The following is a 19,460-nucleotide window of genomic DNA, read 5'->3' on the forward strand; positions in this document are numbered from 1 at the left end:
GCATGCAGGGGAACCGCTCCCTGCCCCAGATCACCTCTGCCCCGCCTCCTCCCCTGAGCACGCCACCCAGCTCTGCATATCTCCCTCCCACGGTTGCGCGCCAAACAGCTGATTGGCGCCACAACCCTAGGAGGCTGGAGAAGTGGAGCAGTGACAGTGTGCTCGGGGAGGAGGCGGAGCAGAGATGAGCTGGGGTGGGGAGCTAACGCGGGGGGCGTGCCTGAGGGCGGAGGGGAGGAGCTGACATGGGGGGGGCACTTCAGGGCGGGGGGGGCGGAGAGCTGCCACAGGGCTTTGGGGGGGGTTGGGAGGGGCACAAGGTGGAAGTTTCTCCTAGGGCGTGAAACATCCTTGCACTCACCCTGGGCCCAGCCCATCCTAGTGACCAGCCCGCTGCTTTTCAGTATCAAAACAAGAGTCAACGATTTTAAACGTGAAATGCAGCACATCAGAATAACTGTGAAAGGGCAGCTTGAAAGTCCGTGGTTAAGGTTTGAAATGCAAAGCTCTCTGGAACCATGTGCTCAGTTCAGGGTTTCATATGCTGGAGGCAGATAAATGGAGTTCAGTGCAGTTTGGTTTGTGTGAGAGAGATGAATGAGGCTTTAAATATGGAGCTCCTGTCAGAAACATGTAGATGTAAAAGATCCCCTCTCCCTTTCCATAACAGTAGGGGGTTTGCCCTAATGTCCTTTACCCAAATTTTCCCTTCTCCCACTCATATGCAAAACATTGCTCAGTTGCTGCTCTCCACCCCAGGGGTGGCTGCCTTTCATTGGTATTTTATGGGGTCAAATCTTCTGACATCACTCTCCTGAATTCATTGCTGTCGATGGGAGTTTAATCTGAGCAAGGACTTTAGGATTTTGCCCATAGTTTATGAAGCATTTTGGGCTAAAAGATACTATATAAATGTCAAATATTTGAACATGCTATTACACAAAAAACTTCCCTTCACGATTTAGAACATTCAGCATTGGACTTCTCGTTGGGAGGTAACATTCAGATAAGTTGCTTCCTGTGGCACACCATAGTTTTCTTGTTCTTTCTGTGGTGAATGATCTATCTGTAGGCTTAAACTTAATGAAGAGTGAGGTAATACATCCTCCAGACAGGGGTTTTAGAGGTTTCATTCTCTAAAAGACAGTGCTATAATCACATAGCACATGTACTGCCTATAGCATGACTTTCTGTCATGAGGAAATGAGCCTGCATGCTTAGCTGGCCATAAAATATGAACTTTGAATTGTTAAGAAATTGTAATCCATGACCTACGGCCAGAAAAAAGCAATCGTTAGGTGAATAACCAGTAGGACAGATTTTTCATGTAATAGTCAGCAGGGTCCTTCTTAGCCTGCATTGAGCAGCGTAATATGGTGTTGAGCAATTTACCAGGGGTAGCTCTGGGGTCAGAAGAAGCAACCCGAGCTATTGCAAATTAAAGCAAGAGCATGGAATGGATGCAAAAATCTCGGTTATAATAATTACTGAAATGTGAAGACAGAGTAGCTCAGGGATTAGTAATGGGATGAAGAGTCATTTACCTAGAGGTAAGTCACAGTTCAAATCCAGAGCAGTTTGGGAGTGAAAGTTTTTACCATCTAGTGGCCTGAATAAATTGAGTCTCGTGGGCTCAGTTCAGGTCTTAGCAGGCAAGTATCCCCCTCACACACAGTCATGTCCGTTTGTGGTAATTAGCCCCCTCATTGGCAGGCTCAACAAAGCTGCGAAGGATCAAATAGGCCACAGAGACTAAACGATCACCGAACACAATCCCTCCAGCCGGGACTGAGGCATGCTGGCGGTGGGACAAACAGGCAGAGAAAGTGTAGGGGCTGAGGACTTCTTAAGGGGTGGGTGGTGGATGCTTGGCCGGCTGAGAGGAGCGAGAGGTGCCTGCTTCTAGGAGCTACTCAAGGAACAGGAGACACCTTCCCTTCAGCCTGACACCAGGAGCTACCTCCTCCCCCTTCTGATAACTGAGCTTTCCACTTTCAAGGCTTGGTCATTTCTGCTTTCCTCTGGCAGCAGATGCTCTCACAAGATGTATCGCTGGTGCTGGATGGCAGGGGAGCCAGTGAGGGAAGCAGTTGCCACCTGAGGAAGGAACAGAGGAAAGGAGCCTTGCTGGGAAAGGAGCTGGCTCCTGGCAGCCAGCCAAAGGCAGCTCAGGGGACGGCCACTCCCTGGGTGACTTTTGGAATCAGCTCTGCATCCCATCCTGTCAGTTCGGCCTGGTGTAATGAGAAGAAAAGCAGCACAGACGTCGAAACTGGACATCAGAACATAAGTCTGAATGGGCTGGATCTCCCATTGCTCATGTGTTTCAAATGAGACACAGCTCAGGTGCTGGACACTGGGAAATAGACATGCTGGCCTAACATCTCTGATTCTTCTGAGCCTCTTACAACAGCAACATTGTTTTGCATGGATATAGGCAGTGCCCTCCAATCCTATCGAACTGCCACGACCCAGGTTCTCAGGGCATCAAGAAAGTATCCATAACCTCTTGGCTTTTTTACTTTCCCAGGTTTCCAAGTACCATACTTCAAAGAAGCCCTCTGCATGTTCAGAATGGTACCGACAACTATGAAGTCACTCTGGATAATCCTCCTCCTACTGGTGCAAGGTAGAGTCTTTGCTCGGTGAAAGGGCAGCGTGAGCAGCAGCCCCCAAACACGAAGACAGCTCCTTGTCTGGAACTCTTACCCACATCAGGCTGAGCAGGTGGCACTGGCAATCAGGGTTACAAAATGAATCACTCTGGGGTGTAGTGTTGCTTGCCTACATCTGCATGCCCAGTGGCCACATTTGGCTTGAAAACAGGTTTGTGCCTGGAGTGGCTATTTCAATGCCTATCTGGCCATTGGCAAACGCAGGTACCTGTCTGAGTGTGCGCATGCACGCACGGCACCCACGTGTGTAAATATAAGTGTGCTTTTGCAGTCATGTGTTTACACAAGTGGGGCTCTAGCTCCTTGATCATTTGGCTGTCTACATGCTGAGCCATGGGCCAGTTCTCCTCTAATCTGTATTGGCGTAAATCTAGAGTAACCTCAGCGACAGTTACTTCCAAATTCTGCCCTCACTTAGGCTGTTGCAATCTCATTGACGTCAGGGTCATTACCCGAATGTCACCATGGGCACAGTGTGACCCAAACTCATTCGCTACAGTGGGGGACTTTCTCAAACTGCCTGTAGCAGAGACGTTCTAGGACAGAGTAGAGGTTCAGACTCACCCCTGCGGCTCCGCCTCCGGGTCTCTGTAGGGAATTAGCTCATTCCAGCTCTGGAGTGCCCTCTGCAGGCTGGTGATCCACCTGTCCTCTGGCCCCCGTGTCCCTCCCTGGACTCTGGTGCCCCTTTAACTGGGGTGCTGCTCCCTGGCAGTACCCCACCGCTCTGGGTCTCCCCTCCCTGGGGAACCCCCAACCCACTATCCCCACTCTGCCTGTTTTGGCTGCTGCCCAGTCTCCATCTAGCCCCTGTTCACTGCAGTATCAGCCACGCATCATAGGCAAAGGGGTCTGGACTGGCTGCCTTTACCCACTATCAGGCTGCCCCTCTGCAAGCCCAATACCTAGGTGGGCCTAGAACTAGGCCCTGCAGCCTGGGGAGTTGCTGACCTACAGCTTCCCAGCTCCTAAGACCTTTCCCCAGCCCTACCTCTCTCTAGGTCCCCTGGATGAGTTCCCCAGCAGCCAGGCCTGTCTGCCTCCCCCATCAGAGAGTGACTGGTGCTTCTGGCTTCCCTGGCCTTCTTATAAGGCCCAGTTACTTTTCCAACCCCTTCCAAGTTCCGGGCTGGAGTGGGTGCTCACCCCGCTACAGACTGAAATACCCACGATGAGCTAGTGAAACAATAAAAGGTCTAGTAACTGAACTTGATATTCCCTGCAATCCCCAGAGAGCCAGATCACAGATGTAGCTGAGCAGCTGGTTTGTAGGCTGGGATGTTAATGGGGCCATGGATCTCCTCTTCCCCCAGCAGCAGAGCAGCAGCTTATAAAGGACTACAGTGGATTTCCTTCTGCTCTGAAACATTAAGGCTCCTTGGAACAACAGAGTCAAATCCCAGGAGAGTTGACCCTGTCCTTCCAAGACAGGGAAACTGAGCTCCATGCAATTCACTGCTTGTGTGGCTTTTGCATGAGTCCTGTCTACTCCCTGTAGACATTAAAGATTGCTTGACTTGATTGCTGTCTGTACCATGCTTTGTAGATAACTGTCCCATCTGTCCAGGATGACTGTGCTCAGGCTCTGGTTTCTTTGCAGGCACACGGGGTTTTCTCATTCAAAACGCTAACGTCAAGCTGTGTTTACAAGCCAGCACGACAGATGAGAACTTGCTTTTAGAGGACTGTAATCCCACTTCAGAGTTCCAACACTGGTCTTGGCAAGACAATTCCTTGATCAATCAAGGCACCAGGAAATGTCTGTCTACAGATGGAGCCAACAGCGTGCGGTCAAGTCCCTGTGAAAGTGCAGCACTTGCAAACTGGGAGTGTGTTAATTTCACACTGCACTCGGTGGGCAGCACCCACCTGTACCTGACTGCAGATAAGAATAAAGCTGTTCTGGCGAATACAAAAAGCCCAAGTTCTCGATGGCGAGTCAGGAGGGGGCAGAGCGTCTGTGATCAGAAGCCAGGTAAGCATCAGACACCAAAAAGAAAAGACACTCACTAAACACATGCAACGCTTGCTAATAATATCCAGTGAGGTTGCTGTGTTCTTACCATCCTGTGTATCGCACATGAACAGGATCCTCAGGGTCAGCCAATCAGCTAAAAAATATCAATACTGTTCACTCGACAGCCGTCTCCCGCAGATAGGTATTGATGCTATAGGTCCCGTAAGGTGGAAAGTCAACTTGGGATTTCTGAGTCCCTTTAGGTAAAACCTGAGTATAAAAGAACTAGATCTGGTCTCACTGAACTCAAAGGTAAGAGTGCCACTGACTTCCTGATTTAAGTAAGAAAACCTGACTAATAACAAAGAGCCATATGGAGCAATCTCGAATATTTCTCAGATTCCTGTTCCTGGGACACCCTGAGCCACATTTGTAGCTCTAGACTCTGTTTGCAGGCTCACTTTTGTGCATGCAACTGGCTGTGCCCACAACCCCCCATTCTGCATACTTGAGTTACACCTGCACAAGCGTACATGAAAAACGAGAAATTCAGCCCAGTGAATCAGTAGTGAGGCTCTTCCATCTTGTGCATTTGCAACAGAAACAGACGTCCCATCCATCTTTCTGTTTTTCCACAGCAAAGGCAGAGGGCGGTAGATATTTCGCTATGGCTCTTACCAGCGCACAAATGCATGACGAGGTGGAAGGCAATCCCACTGCTGGAATGCCTATGTCTCAAGAACAACTACAGGAGATGGTGTGGTTTTTTCCGGAGAGGAGATTGTAGTACCATAAATAAACATGGTAGATGGTCAGGGCTGCAGGGGAAACAAACGTCCGGTTGTGAAACTTGTTGGCTAGCGGCTGATAGCAGGGGGAAGTTACTCCAACCGCAGAGGATGGCCAGAAATGGTTTTCCCGTCTTGTGAGTTTTTAAGTTTCCAAAAAATTTTTTTCCTTGGGTGATTTTTAAAACTGGCTCTTTTCCCCATGAACAATTTCAGTGTTGATAAATCAGCCTTTTCCCAAAACATGTTTCATCAGAAAATTCCCAACTAGCTCTTTCCAGAGGTAGCTGCCTATGTTACAAACCTAGGTCCTTTCCTGGCTCTGGCAGGGCCTAGAACAGGCCTGCACAACTCGTAAAGCGGCGAGGGCAATATTACTCCAAAGAAAACAGCTGAGGGCCGAACCCCTCTGGCCCCACTGAACATCCCCCACAGCGCCGCCCAGACCCCCTGAAGTACTCCTCCCCCTCTCCCCCAGCACCGCCCACCCCATGGAAACAAACCCTCCTTCCCCAGCATTGCCCCATCGACCCAGCGGAATTGAACCTTGGTAATATGTTATAGCGGGCCTCTAAGGTAAAAGAAAAACATCTTTTTGCTAGAAGTAGAATAAGATCTTCCCCCACTTTGTAATCAACTGCGCTGTTGAATGAATGAGGGGTGACTGAGGAAGGCGTGGAAGGCAGCACCTCCAGACAGCTGTAACCCTTGGAGAGGGGATGGGAGCCAGACCAGATCAGTAGAACAGGTCAGCCACTGACTCCTCACTCACCTCCTCAGCCCCCCACCCCTCCAGCTCACCTACTCGCCCCCCGCCACTGTCCACCTACTCAGCCCCCACCACTGCTCGCCTGCCCACTCGCCTCCTCAGCCCCCTCCCCGGCTCGCCTACTTAGCCCCCCACCACTGCCCACCTGCCCACTCGCCTCCTCAGCCCCCTACCCCCCCCAGCTCGCTGCCTCATCCCCTGCCACTGCCAGCCTGCCTCTTCAGCCCCCCTCCCTCACCCGCCCGTTGCCTACTCACCCCCCGCAGGCCACACAGTGAGCCCATGCGGGCTGTATGCAGCCCCTGGGCCGCATGTTGTGCAGGCCTGCTCTAGAATCAAGAGGCAAATACAAGTGGGATGGGGGACATCTTATTACCAAGATCTCCCTCGCAAATTTGTACATCCCGCTTGGAAACGGCTCCAGTGTGCTGGTCGACCTTTCTGCCCAGTGGGTCTTCCAGCCATTGAAGCAAAGGTCTGTGATCATGGGCTGCTTCAGCAAAACAGTAGGCATGGATCCATGAGGGTGGACCTGAGGATGTACGGTCAATCTCACACCCACTGAGGTCATGAGCAAAGCTCCCCTTGACTTTTGTAGGGCAGAATCAGAGTTCTAGCACCCAGCGGAAAAAGCCAGTCTATCCTGGGCTGGAGCTGGCTCCAGAGACTGGTAGAGAAAACAGTGGTATTAAATCCAAAAAAGAGTGTGCAGAAGAGCTCAAGCATGCCATGGAGTTTGATCATTAAATATTAGCTTTTAATGGGCCAAATCCCAAAGTCAGTGGAGTTTTGCCTGAGTAAGGACTTCAGGTCTGGACCGCTTGTGTTTACTTGCTGATAACACACCAGGACAAATAATCTCCACTCGCTGCTTCTGCCCTAAACTCCCTCCTTCTGTTTGGGTAAAAGCCCACTCACCCATTTCGAGGTTTAATTCTTCCAGGTCCTTTACACTCCTGACAAGCAGCTGTCTTGGGGGGGTGCTCCTGAGTTGGGGTACACACCCTAGGTGATGTGTCCTCAGGAGCAGGCCACATAAGGGCACTTTGGAGGTCCTGCAAGGTCACGGGCTACCCTGCGAACTGTCCTGCCTTTCACAACACTTGTGAAATCAATAGAGGCAGAGGTGGCAGCAAGCCTTCGCTTTCTCAGGTCATTGGCTGGTGGTTTTTGCTCACATGCTCTGGGTCTAACTGATCATCATAGGTGGAGTTGGGAAGGAATGTTCCCTCAGGTCAGATTGGCAGCGACCTGGGGGGGGTGGTTCCACCTTCCTCTGTAGCCTGTGGGTGCGGGTCGCTTGCCCTGATTATCTGGGTATAGCTTATTAACCATTTCCCTGCCATTGCAGGGGCCTGGGGCAGTGGAGCATTCTCCTGTTCTTTCCCCAAGACACCTAGCCTCCTGTGGGTTGTATTCTTTGGTCTCATTTCAGTGGTTGGGTCAGTGTGCAGGTACAGGGTGGGGCTAGTAGCCTAGGACCTACAGGAGGTCAGACTGGGTGATATGGGGGGCCTTTCTGGCCTCCAACTCTATGACTCTTTGAAGGGAGCTCAGCACAGGCCCCTTTGCACTCCCGTAATCCTGCAGCTGGTTTGCACCAAACTCATCCACTCCGCACAGCCTGGAGCACCCCCGACAGAACGTGGCTGTAACAGGCTTGTCAGAATGGCTCTGCACACGCTGACGTCACTTATCAATGCTTCTCCCTGCCAGCATCCACGTGGAATTACTCCATTCTAGTCCTGTCCTTTGTGGTTCTGTTTCTGGGCCTCCTTCTTCTGGGAATAAATATCATGGCAAACAGGTAAGACACACAGAACTTTAGGGGTACAGGGAGGCTGTAAAACCCACTGCTGGGGCACAGGGGAGAACAAGGCCACAGAGACACTGGGGCAGCGCCTGCAAGAGGGGCAGCTGCTAAACCGTGTACAGAGTGCCCCATGGATGTGCTCCTGAGCAGGACAAGGCTCTAAGCCCCTTAGTGCTTGTCCTTTGCGGCAGCCAGAGTAGGGATACTGGCTTCCCCCTCCTCAGGTGTACAGGCTCTCTGCATGTGTAATGCCGAGAGACCCCAGTCGTCGGCGGGTGGGATCGAACCTGTGGCCTCTGGACCTTAAAGCATGAGCCTCTCCCGCATGAGTTAAAAGCCAGCTGGCTGGTGGCTAAGGCCATCGAGCAGACTCATTTAATTCTCTCTTTAAGTGGTCTGGGTGCCACTCGATGGGACAGAACAACCCACCCAGAAGGTGTGTGGGTGACACATGCTCCCCCCGACGCCCATCCACCACCAACCAGGACACGGCCTGTGGGATTTTGGTTGAGGAACATGCTATTCTAAATGGGATCTTTATTATGATTGGTTTTAAGTAGAGGTGATCCAAGAAATCATTCCAGTGGGTGTCCACACAAAGACAGGGCCATTTTCAAACCGATTCCAGTTCTTACTTACCCACTAGGTTGCTAATTTGAATGCACTGCACATCTGTAGAGCCTGAATGCTGTTGCCATCTGACGGCTGCCAAGTGGCCAGCAGATAAATTATTATGATTGTGTGCCAGGCATCAAAAAAACAAATCACTTGCACATCTGAAATAATAGATTAATAAGAATTAACACTTTGCATTTCCATCATGCTTTTGACCTGTTTCCTGATGTACCATGCAAAGGCAGGCAATTGTTATCCCCGTTTAATGGATGAAGTAAGTGATGCCTAGAGAGGTTTAGCATCTTAATGCCCCATTCCCACAGTGGAAGAAATCTCAGATCTGTGCTCATTCCTTTAGACCAGGAAGGAAGGCCTAGTGGTCAGTTCAGTTTCTTGTTCTGCTCTGCCACCAACTTTATGTATGACCTTGGTTAAGTCACCTAGCCTGTCTTTGCCTCAGTTTCCCCATACATAAACTGGAGATAATAGCATGCCTCTACCTCAAAGAGCTACTAGGCAGAAAGATCCAGTTAAAAAAGATTGTGAGGAGCTCAGATAATCTGAAAACAGGAGCTGAATAAATACCTAAAATAGATAAAGCTGCCCCTTTGCCCACCTATTCAAACTAAACTTTCACACCGTTTGGTTTCTAGAGCAACAGTATGAGTGAATTGTGGTCAGATACAAGCATCAGAGAATGTGTCAATCCCCATAATCTAGGTTCTGCTGGAATAACAAGTATTACGCCACTCTGCTGGACTAAAACTCATTGGGCGGGTACCACAGAGCTGAGAATGAGTCTTCTCCTAAAGTAACAATCTTTGCACCTCGCTCAGGCTATAAGAAGAAGAGTTTTCTCTTCATCTAAAAGAAAAAAGCAGCAGCAGCAGCAGCAAAGCATTAGGCAGTTGATTTAGGCCAGGGGTGGCCAAACTTACTGACCCTCCGAGCTGCCTATGACAGTCTTCAGACGTTCAGGAGCCCTAGCGCGCCTGGTGGGCTTCAGCACCGCAAGAGGCACCTACTAGGGCTCAGGGCTTCAGCCCTGCAGGGAAGGGAGTCTCTGGACTTCAGCCGGCAGAGTAGGGAGTCCCGGGACTTCAGCTCTGCTCCTGCTGAAGCCCGGCAGGCACGCCCCATGGGCATGAAGCACCCTCCCCGTTGGGCAGAAGGCAGAGGTGATGTGTTGGGGGGGGACAAGTGGAGTCATGTGCCCCCCCCCCCGATTTTTGCCAGAGTTTGCTGGCCCTGCTAAGTCACATGGCGTCGCCAGGCCCCCTCACTGCACAGCAGCTGCTGGAGCCGGCAAGCTGGGAGCTGCGCCCTGGGAGAGGCAGTGCAAACAGCTGGGGGCTGCAGGGAGAGCCGCTGCTTTTGCAGCTGCCGTTCCCCGCAGAGCTAACGCCTGGGAGCCGTAGGGAGGGGCTGCTGAGGGTAAGGGAGGCATGGCCGGTGGGGGGCACATGACTCAAGCTGGTGTGGGGGCAAAGCTTTACATTGTGCCCCCCCCCCCACACTCTCAGCAGGCACCAGTTGTCTCTGGCAGAAGCCCCAAGCTTCCCCCCCCCCATCCCAGTCTGGTCGGTGGAGAAGGGATGCGGGAGGGGAGGGCTCTGCGAGCTGCATTTGAACCGCAGAAGAGCTGCCAGCGTTTGGCCACCCCGGAGTAGACAATTTGGTGTAGGATGTTTTCTCGTTGGACTCTTTGTAGTAATATAAGGGCAGGGGCGGCAGGTTATATGGGCTCAAGCACCAGGAATATTCAAGGCTGAGGGCTGTGCTCCACCAATATTTGGAGCTGGGTTTCTCCCCTGGCCCTGCCTGGAGCTTCCCTGCTGGAAAGAAAACAGCCAGCGCCTCTCGCCCTGGGTTGTGCTGCTTTTGCCTGAGGCTGTAGAGATCAGCCCAGGCAGCCTCTTGGAGCACCAGGGCAGGGGAAGAGGGAGAGAGGAGGGGGAAGGGGGCACACACGTGCTTGGGAGCTCTCCCCCTCGGCATCCACGGGCAGCGGCAGGGGAGGCCACACGTGATGGCAACCCCCCGCCCCGGTACCCACCATAGGGGAGGCGAGTGGGCTTTCTGGACCCAAGAGAGTCCCTAGGAGCATGTGCAGTGACTGTGGTGCAGAGTAAGTGTGCTGCCGGGCTGGGGGAGGGGGGAGAGGAGGGGTCCCTCCCCTGGAGCCTGCTGCTGCCAGTAAGGTGTGGGGGAGTCCTCTCTGGCCCTAGTCCTGGGGAAGCCTCTCTGCATCCCAAGTTCCTTATCCCCAGCCCTGCCTCACCCCAGAGCCTGCACCCCAACCCTGAGCACCCTCCTGCACTATGAACCCCTCATCCTCAGCCCCACCCCAGAGCCCTCACTTGAGGGGAAAAACGTGCAACTTAAATTTGGTGGTCAGTTTGGAGTGTCATTGTGTTTAGCACAATACTTGATTATTTTACACCCTTTAAAGTACACAGGTGTTACAAAGTGGGAATGTTCTTAATGTTTTCTCTGAATACTGTGTGGGTGCCTCAGTTTCCCCTATGCATTTCTCAAGGATCTAGATGGTGGGATACGGGGTGTGATTGTTGTAGAGCCCTAGGCCACGTCCAGACTAGGAATTAAAATCGATTTTAGATACGCAACTTCAGCTACGAGAATAACGTAGCTGAAGTCGAATTTCTAAAATCGAGGTACTCACCAGTCTGGACGGGGCTCCATCGATGTCCGCGGCTCTCCGTGTCGATTCCGGAACTCCGTTCGGATTGATGGAGTTCCGGAATCGATGTAAGCGCGCTCGGGGATCGATACACCGCGTCCAGACTAGACGCGATATATCGATCCCCGAGCAATCGATTTTAACCCGCCGATGCCGCGGGTTAGTCTGGACGAGGGCCTAGAGAGCCAGTGTGATGCTGTCTGCACAGAGAATGGCTGAAACCCTGTCTCCGGGCAACTGATGGCCTGGGCCGCTCTCCTGCAAGGTGCCAATTGAAGGTGTTGGAGAACAAAGAGATCAGGTGGCCTCCTAATGCCTAGAAAAGAGACAAAGGCCAGAGGAGAGAGTGTCAGTGCCTGTGCAGACTTCCGGGAAGCGCATGGTGTGGAAGAGGATGCTGGGATGCTTTGGAACTACTCCATACAAAGCCAGTCAGGACTCTGGGGGAGCCTCCTTTCTCTGAGCATACTGTCTCCAGGGCAAGAAGCTTACACCTTCCTGGGTCTGACCTCGGAGCATTCAGCTTGCCCTTCCACACCGTGCACTTTCTGCAGCAAGTGTGCCCAGGCAGGTCCTGGGGCAACCAGAGGTCCCTGCACCCCAACTCTGCAGTCAGACGTGACTCTTAGCCAGCCGGTAAAACAGAAGGTTTATGAGACGACAGGATCACAGTCTAAAACAGAGCTTATAGGTACAGAAAACAGGACTCCTCAGTCAGACCCGTCTTGGATGGTGGGGAGTCTAGACCCAAGTTCTGGGCCTCTCCCCATTTCCCCAGCCAGCTCCAAATTGCCACTCCCTCCTCTGGCCTTTGTGTCTCTTCTGGACAAGGAGGCCACCTGATCTCTTTGTCCACAACACCTTCAGTTGGCACCTTGCAGGGGAAACTGAGGCACCCACACAGTATTCAGAGAAAACATTAAGAACATTCCCAGTTTGTCACAACAGGTACAATAAAATATAATACCGTATATTGAAGCAGGCAAGTGCTGCTTCTGACTTTCCACTTTTAGTTGACCCTTGTAATGTTGTGGTGCCGAAGCATTGTAGCTTCATTTTATATCAGCTTACAGGGCGGGAGCAGGGGGGGACGGGCCGGCAACACCATTTGGGGCACCAACCAAAAATTATACAAACCTGTTGCCTATGTGGGTACTAAATCACTTCACCCCACTTATACGCCTGGATGCTTCTGGGGTTTCTATACATCAGCAGCTGATGTATGTCCTGTGCCGAGCAGCGCATTACACCGGTTTCACACCTGCTGCACGAATGCCTGCACTGGGCCTGCGGTTTCACTTCTTGCTTCTTTTTGTATCCTTCCCCATTAGAACTAGAAAGATTATCCTCGTGTATGAACAAGCTGCCAAAACTGCCAAACCAGCTGAGCCAGACGCCAAGCCACCCTTTGTGGATATGAAGGAAGATGATAATTTGAATCCTTTAACACAAGATTTGCTGCCAAAAGGACAAAGACCAGGGGAGGTTTTGGTTCAGTGGAAGGATGGCAACGTGACAGCCCTGTATGCAGACAAGCCAGAGGAGGACATGTAACAGCGAGCGCAATCTGAGTCTAGACCCCAGACAAATATTTCACCAAGTGTCATGTATCTAAATTCATGCTGACTGGAGCTTGGGAAGTTAAGCACAGTTTATCAAGGGGAATAAAAAGAAATGGCAGAGGAGATTCCACAGCATAAGCCGCTCTTGACTCAGATAATCTGGTCTGGTCCCACCTGCTTTGATGCCAATATGGCTTGATCCTTACCTGCTGCTGTCATTTGGTTCCAAGGCTACTCCTACATGCCAGCTTTGCCCACCCTCTCTCATCTGTCACTCGCTTCCCCTGCAAAACAATTATATGAGCCAAACCAGACAAGGAAGGGGGGAGGATTTTACTGTGGTCAGCCAGGGAATGCATGCTTTTAAAAAAACTCTGCGAAGGTTCATCGAGAAAACACTGAAGCTAAGCAGATGTGCTGACGCTTCATCAAAAGTTGCCTTTATTAAAATATTTTCCAAAGTAGTTGATTGAAATTGCGTAATTATAGATACATGACTTTACTCTGCAGAGAAGTGCAACTCCATACAGAAGCAGAGCAGTTACTGTCACCAAATCTGGTACAAAAAGGAAAATAAAGTACATAACCTTTCTTAAGGAAAATGGCCTGTTCATTGTGAATTTTGCCCTTGGTTGAGTGTTATTGAGCATTCTCCACAGAGAGCATGGAATAGAGACATCCACAAATAATTTAAGAAAAATGGAAAATATATCAATCTTACACACAAATGATTTTGTTTAAATTCACCCAGTAAAGGAGTATTCCATTGGCAAAGTCTTTGAAAAGGAACATTGCATTGTAAAAAAGCATTACAAAATATATTTTTGGTACAAGTTCTTTCAGTGCGGAGGTTTTGTTTTTATACACTGTACCTGGAAGTGTTTATTCTGCTGCAATTATATTTGCAATGTTTTTTCATTTCATTTAAAAACCTCACCTTATTGCTTTAACAGCAAATTGAAAACACTGCTGATTTGAAGACATACTAGCTGCAGTGTGTGAACATTCCAGTAGGGGGGGCTTTGTGGTCATGAAATGAAATGTATTGACCTTGGAACAGGTTGTGTCAACATTTTGCTAGCTTTTGCTGCACAATACTAGCAATAAGGACTTTCATCTGCACACGTGCTGTAGCAAGCTGCCTGAAATGAGATTTGTAGATCTCTAAACAATGGACCTGTTCCTGCTCCCATGGAAGCAAAGGGGAGTTTTTCCATTGATTTCAATGGGAGTCGCATAGGATACAATCTCTGGATTTGCAGACCAATCCAGTTAGGGCTGTAAATACATATCAGTCATTTTAGGGGACAGAACCTTAGAACACTGACATTTTAACAAACACTGGAAATCTAGGAAATTTTCAGTTACAGAAACCCTTTAAAAAACCCTACAAAAACCAAAACCCCTAATGTTGGAACGTATGGAAATTCAGAGTCAAGATACCCCAAACAACCTTATCTCCGACATGTATCTCTGACTACCTTCTATCCAGATTCATCAGACATTATGTGTTCACACTGCAGATCTTCAGCACTGACAACAGGAGCCAAATACTACAGCTTGTCTGGAGTACCTCAATTCCACGTTGTGGTAACTTTTGAGGGTGCAAAGAGAGAGAGGCCCCTGGGATGTGAGAGACCTGGGTTCATGTCCCTGGCCTGCCAGAGTCAAAGTGATCTGGGAGGAAAACTCTGCTGTGAATCAGCCAGAAGCAGGAACTTTAACCCAGGCCTCCTTCATCCCAGGACAGTGTACTGACAACTCATCTGCTCTCCCACAGGCCAGCTGAATGCCTGAGCCACTCAGCTGCTTTCTCTTTCTGCCTAAAAACTTCCCAACAAAAGTTTTGTGAAAACCAATACGTCTCCATAAACTATCCTGGCTCTGATGAAGTCGTATGTTCCAACCACCAAATATTCCCACTACAGGGTACCAAACTGAGCATTACATTTGTGCCTTCTACATGATCACTGCATTTAGATACTCTGGACTCAGTTATTACATGGGCCACACCTCTTGTTTAACCAGCTAGTGGGCATTTATGGGAGCTGATTTTTCAAGAAGTGGTGATATATATGTACAAGCAGAGGATCTGGCCTCTTGGGAGAACAATGTAAAGTTTATTTACCCTACGCACGAGGCGAGGGCATTCAGCTTCTCATCCTGCTGATGTGACAAATATAACAGAGGCTTCATCTCCCTCTCTCTGTTCTGCTTCTGTTATAACAAATAGCTCTACAAACACTCAGTGCAAATGCTAGGACTAATGTACAAATATCATGTCAATACTGAGCTACAGGGACTGGACAAATAGTTAGTGAGTTAGAAGGAAGTTATGACAAAGTTTCAAACTCTTCAGCACTCAATCCTGGGCCTGTTCGCTGCATCCCTACCAAAGTGCTTTGCTGTAGTTCTAAGGCCAAGTGCATTGTCAGTAAATCACGGAAGATGGTCTGTAAGCCACTGCTGCCATGGAGATTGTCAAATATGCCACTGCAGAAGTTGGAGAAGGTTCCTTGGGATGCCAGGAAATCTAGTGGCTGCTCCTTTCCCATCCCTTGGAGGGGCCAAGGCTTAAAATATTTTAAAGCCCTTCAGTAAGGTCAACGTGGGAGCTTTCCTCTTGCTCTGAGCCCGTGACGATTTCACCGTGACCAGCTTGGCTTGTGCCACGGAGGGAATCTCTTTGTAGTTGACCGTGGAGAGAGTGTTGAGTGTGCAGCTAGCCAGGCCGTGCTTGGAGGCCACTGCAGTTGGGGCAGCAAGGTGTAGGAAGGGCCTCTCCTCTGTGATGAACAGCGGTCGGACCGGCAGGTTCCGCTCCATCTCCCTCCTCACTTCCCGCGCAGCTTCATGGAACACATGTTGCACAGCCTCGAACTCCAGGCAGGCAGAGACCTCGTAAAACAAGCACCCGTACTTGGCAGCTAGAGACACCCCTTCAGCTTTGGTGACCTGTCTGACGAAGGAGAACAGGAAGTAGTGTGTGAGCCAAGCAGAGACCATGACAGCTGATGTGCAGGTTGAATCCAGGGCTCAGGGCCTGAGATCATTTCTCCCTCTAGTGGCCAGCCCTAGCCACGGCATCAGCCTGATACAAAGTGGCAGCTCATAGAGAGGACCTGAGCACGAGATAAAGGAATTTATGCTGTAGAGCCTGATCCACTTAAGTCAATGAAAAAACTCCCATTGACTTCATTAGGTCTTGGCTTGCTTCACACTAACTACCCTATTGCCTGGATATGCACAGCCACAATTTATTACACTGGTACCCTTCTAAAAGGAGGGTTCAGACCCCAATTCAGCAAAAACGTAACATTAAACATGTGAGTAGTCCTATTAAAGTCAATGGGTTTAAGCCAGTTGGACTATTCCTATGCTTAGTTAGGCATGTAGTGACTTAGGGCCTTGGATGCCACAAAGCTAGGAAGTATGGTAAGAGACTACCCTGGCTTAACCAGGAACCTTTCAATGATCTGAAACTCAAAAAAGAGTCCTACAAAAAAGTAGAAACTAGGTCAAATTACAAAGGATGAATATAAACAAACAACACAAGTATGTAGGGAGAAAATTAGAAAGGCCAAGACACAAAACAAGATTAAACTAGCTAGAGACATAAAGGGTAACAAGAAAACATTCTACAAATACATTAGATGTAAGAGGAAAACCAAGCACAGGGTAGATTTGTTATTTAATGAGGGGAAGAAAACAGTAACAGGAAATGGCAGAAATGCTAAATGACTCTTTTGTTTCAGTTTTCACCAAAAAAGGTTAGGAGCAATTGGACGTCTAACATAGTGAATGCAGGTGAAAATGAGGTAGGATCAGAGACTAAAATAGGAAAAGAACAAGTTAAAAATGACTTAGACAAGTTAGATGTCTTAAAGCCACCAGGGCCTGATGAAATACATCCTAGAATGCTCAAGGAGCTGACAGAGGAGATATCTCAGCCATGAGTGATTATTTGAAAAGTCATGGAAGACGGGGGAGATTCCAGAAGACTGGAAAAGGGCAAATATAGTGTCAATCTATAAAATGGGAAAATAGGACAAACTGGAGAATTACAAACCAGTCATCTTAACTTCAGTGCCCAGAAAGATAATGGAGTAAATAATTAAGCAATCAATTTGCAAGCACCTGGAAGACAATAAGGTGATAAGTAACAACATGGATTTGTCAAGAACAAATCATGTCAAACCAACCTAATAGCTTTCTTTGACAGGGTAACAAGCCTTCTGGATATGGGGGAAGCGGTAGCTGTGGTATATCTTGACTTTAGTAAGGCTTTTGATACAGTCTCACATGACCTCCTCATAAACAAACTAGGGAAATACAACCTAGATGGAGCTACTACAAGGTGGGTGCATAATTGGTTGGAAAACCGTTCCCCGAGAATAGTTATCAGTGGTTCACAGTCAAGCTGGAAGGGCATATTGAGTGGGGTTCTGCAGGGATCATTTCTGGGTCTGGTTCTCTTCAATATCTTCATCAATGATTTAGATAACGGCATACAGCATACACTTATAAGGTTTGTGTATGATACTAAGCTGGGAGGGATTGCAAGTGCTTAGGAGGATAGGATTAAAATTCAAAATGATCTGGACAAACTGGAGAAATGGTTTGAAGTAAATAGGATGAAATTCAATAAGGGCTAATGCAAAGTACTCCACTTAGGCAGGAACAATCAGTTGCACACATACAAAATGGGAAATGACTGCCTAGGAAGGAGTACTGCAGAAACAGATCTGGGGGTCAGAGTGGATCACAAGCTAAATATGAGTGAACAGTGTAACACTGTTACATCCCAGAATGATCTTTGCTTTTTTTGTATTAGCAGGAGTGTTGTAAGCAAGACACAAGAAGTAATTCTTCCGCTCTATTCCCTGCTGATTAGGCCTCAACTGGAATATTTTGTCCACTTCTGGGCCCCACATTTCAGGAAAGATGTGGACATATTGGAGAAAGTCCAGAGAAGAGCAACAACAATGATTAAAGGTCTAAAAAATATGACCTATGAGGGAAGACTGAAAAAAATTGGGTTTGTTTAGACTGGAGAAGAGAAGACTGAGGGGAGACATGATAACAGTTTTCAGTACATAAAAGGTTTTACAAGGAGTAGGGAGAAAAATTGTTCTCCTTAACCTCTGAGGATAGGACAAGAAGCAATGGACTTAAATTGCAGCAAGGGCGGTTTAGACTGGACATTAAGGAAAACTTCCTAACTGTCAGGGTGGTTAAGCGCTGGAATAAATTGCCCAGGGAGGTTGTGGAATCTCTATCATCAGAGATTTTTCAGAGCAGGTTGGACAGACACCTGTCAGGGATGGGTCTAGATAATACATAGTCCTGCCTTGAGTGCAGGGGACTGGACTAGATGACCTCTCAAGGTCCCTTCCAGTCCTATGATTCTATGATTAAAGTGTCATGAAATTACTCATTAGGAACTCACTATGGACCCAATCCAAAACCCACCAAAATGAAGGGCAAAGCTTCCATTGGCTTCCAATAGCAGATCAAGCCCTACAGATTTTAAATGCCAAACGTCTACATTAACATGCGATCAAGTTTGCAAATTTGAACATGAAAATGTCAGGAAATGCAAAAGTCCAAGACCTCAGCCTTGAACCACACATGTAGAGTCATGTTGTTCTGCAGCTCGGGCCAGAATACTTCTCTCCCTTCTGACATGCGGGTTGTAGTGGTGAAATAGACTTGCTTGCTGGTTTGGCATTTTGGCCTGTGTTACTGCATCATATGATAGAAACCCATGTGCTGTACAATTCTTCAGAACAGGGAGACTGGCTTGCAGGTGCCATGGCTGCTGGAATCAATCAGCAGGCAACAGGGGCTAGACGCGCTGAAATATTTGGTGATGACTGAAGCTAGGAGGATGGAATCAGAGCTCCATATATTTCGACATGAAGCCTGACTGTGCTGTGATTGTATCTTTATGCTAAAGCTACCAAACCCAATGGCATAGGGGCAATCAACTGTGACCTTGTTCCTTACCCCTGGACAATCGATCAATCAGTCATTGCCTTCCAACCCAAACTCAATACCCAAACTCACTTTCCAGAAAATCACTAGACTCTGTGTGTAACTGGGAGGGAAAAACCAGAGGGGAAACCCTAGTGATTACCTGAGCTCTTCTTTAAAAAGCCCACCACAGGTGTCCAACTGCTGGCCCCTAGGGAATGGAGGGCTAAGGCCATCTCAGCTTCTCCTCCTGCTCACACAGATGCTTAGGGGAAGGGCCATGATTGGGGAGGGTACCTTAGGGGAGGCACACCCAGGGGCTTGGGGCTGGCTGGATCCCAAGCCTGAGGAGATTGTTGTCTGCCCTAGCAACCTCGATTTCTGGGAAGATCGTAGCTAGTAATGGGCCTGACCCATGCCTTGAATACCAAAGCCCTGGCTGTCCTGACCAGGAGCCTGACTTTGCCCTGTTCTCTCGAACCCCTGGAGACTTAGGGAGAGGCAGGCCTGGATTGCTCAGGTCAGGCTCATCTGTCCTCATAGCCGGAAGGAAAAAGGAGCTCCCTGAAACCCATTGAGCTACTGTTGTTACATCAGACATTAC

At 49.0% G+C, this 19,460-nt stretch overlaps 2 protein-coding genes across 5 annotated transcripts in view; one reads left to right on the forward strand and one right to left on the reverse strand.

Moving 5' to 3' along the window:
- Positions 1–2,589: 2,589 nt before the first annotated feature.
- LOC115659046 (organic solute transporter subunit beta-like) lies at positions 2,590–13,977 on the forward strand. Its single transcript, XM_030578763.1, is given in 5 exon segments — positions 2,590–2,629; positions 5,271–5,395; positions 5,397–5,415; positions 7,906–7,996; positions 12,650–13,977. Coding segments are annotated over 5 exon segments (498 nt in total). The 3' UTR covers positions 12,873–13,977.
- A 266-nt stretch (positions 13,978–14,243) lies between these two features.
- The window catches only part of LOC115659044 (ras-like protein family member 12), a 61,917-nt gene continuing 56,700 nt past the window's right edge, over positions 14,244–19,460 (reverse strand). For all 4 annotated transcript variants that reach the window (XM_030578759.1, XM_030578761.1, XM_030578758.1 and 1 more), the window contains one exon: positions 14,244–15,839. In XM_030578759.1, the coding sequence (XP_030434619.1) occupies positions 15,455–15,839 (385 nt within the window). In that variant the 3' untranslated portion in view covers positions 14,244–15,454. The remainder of the gene's footprint in view (positions 15,840–19,460) is intronic.

The sequence above is a fragment of the Gopherus evgoodei genome, chromosome 10 (assembly GCF_007399415.2).
Source record: "Gopherus evgoodei ecotype Sinaloan lineage chromosome 10, rGopEvg1_v1.p, whole genome shotgun sequence".
NCBI classification, from domain to species: Eukaryota; Metazoa; Chordata; order Testudines; family Testudinidae; genus Gopherus; species Gopherus evgoodei.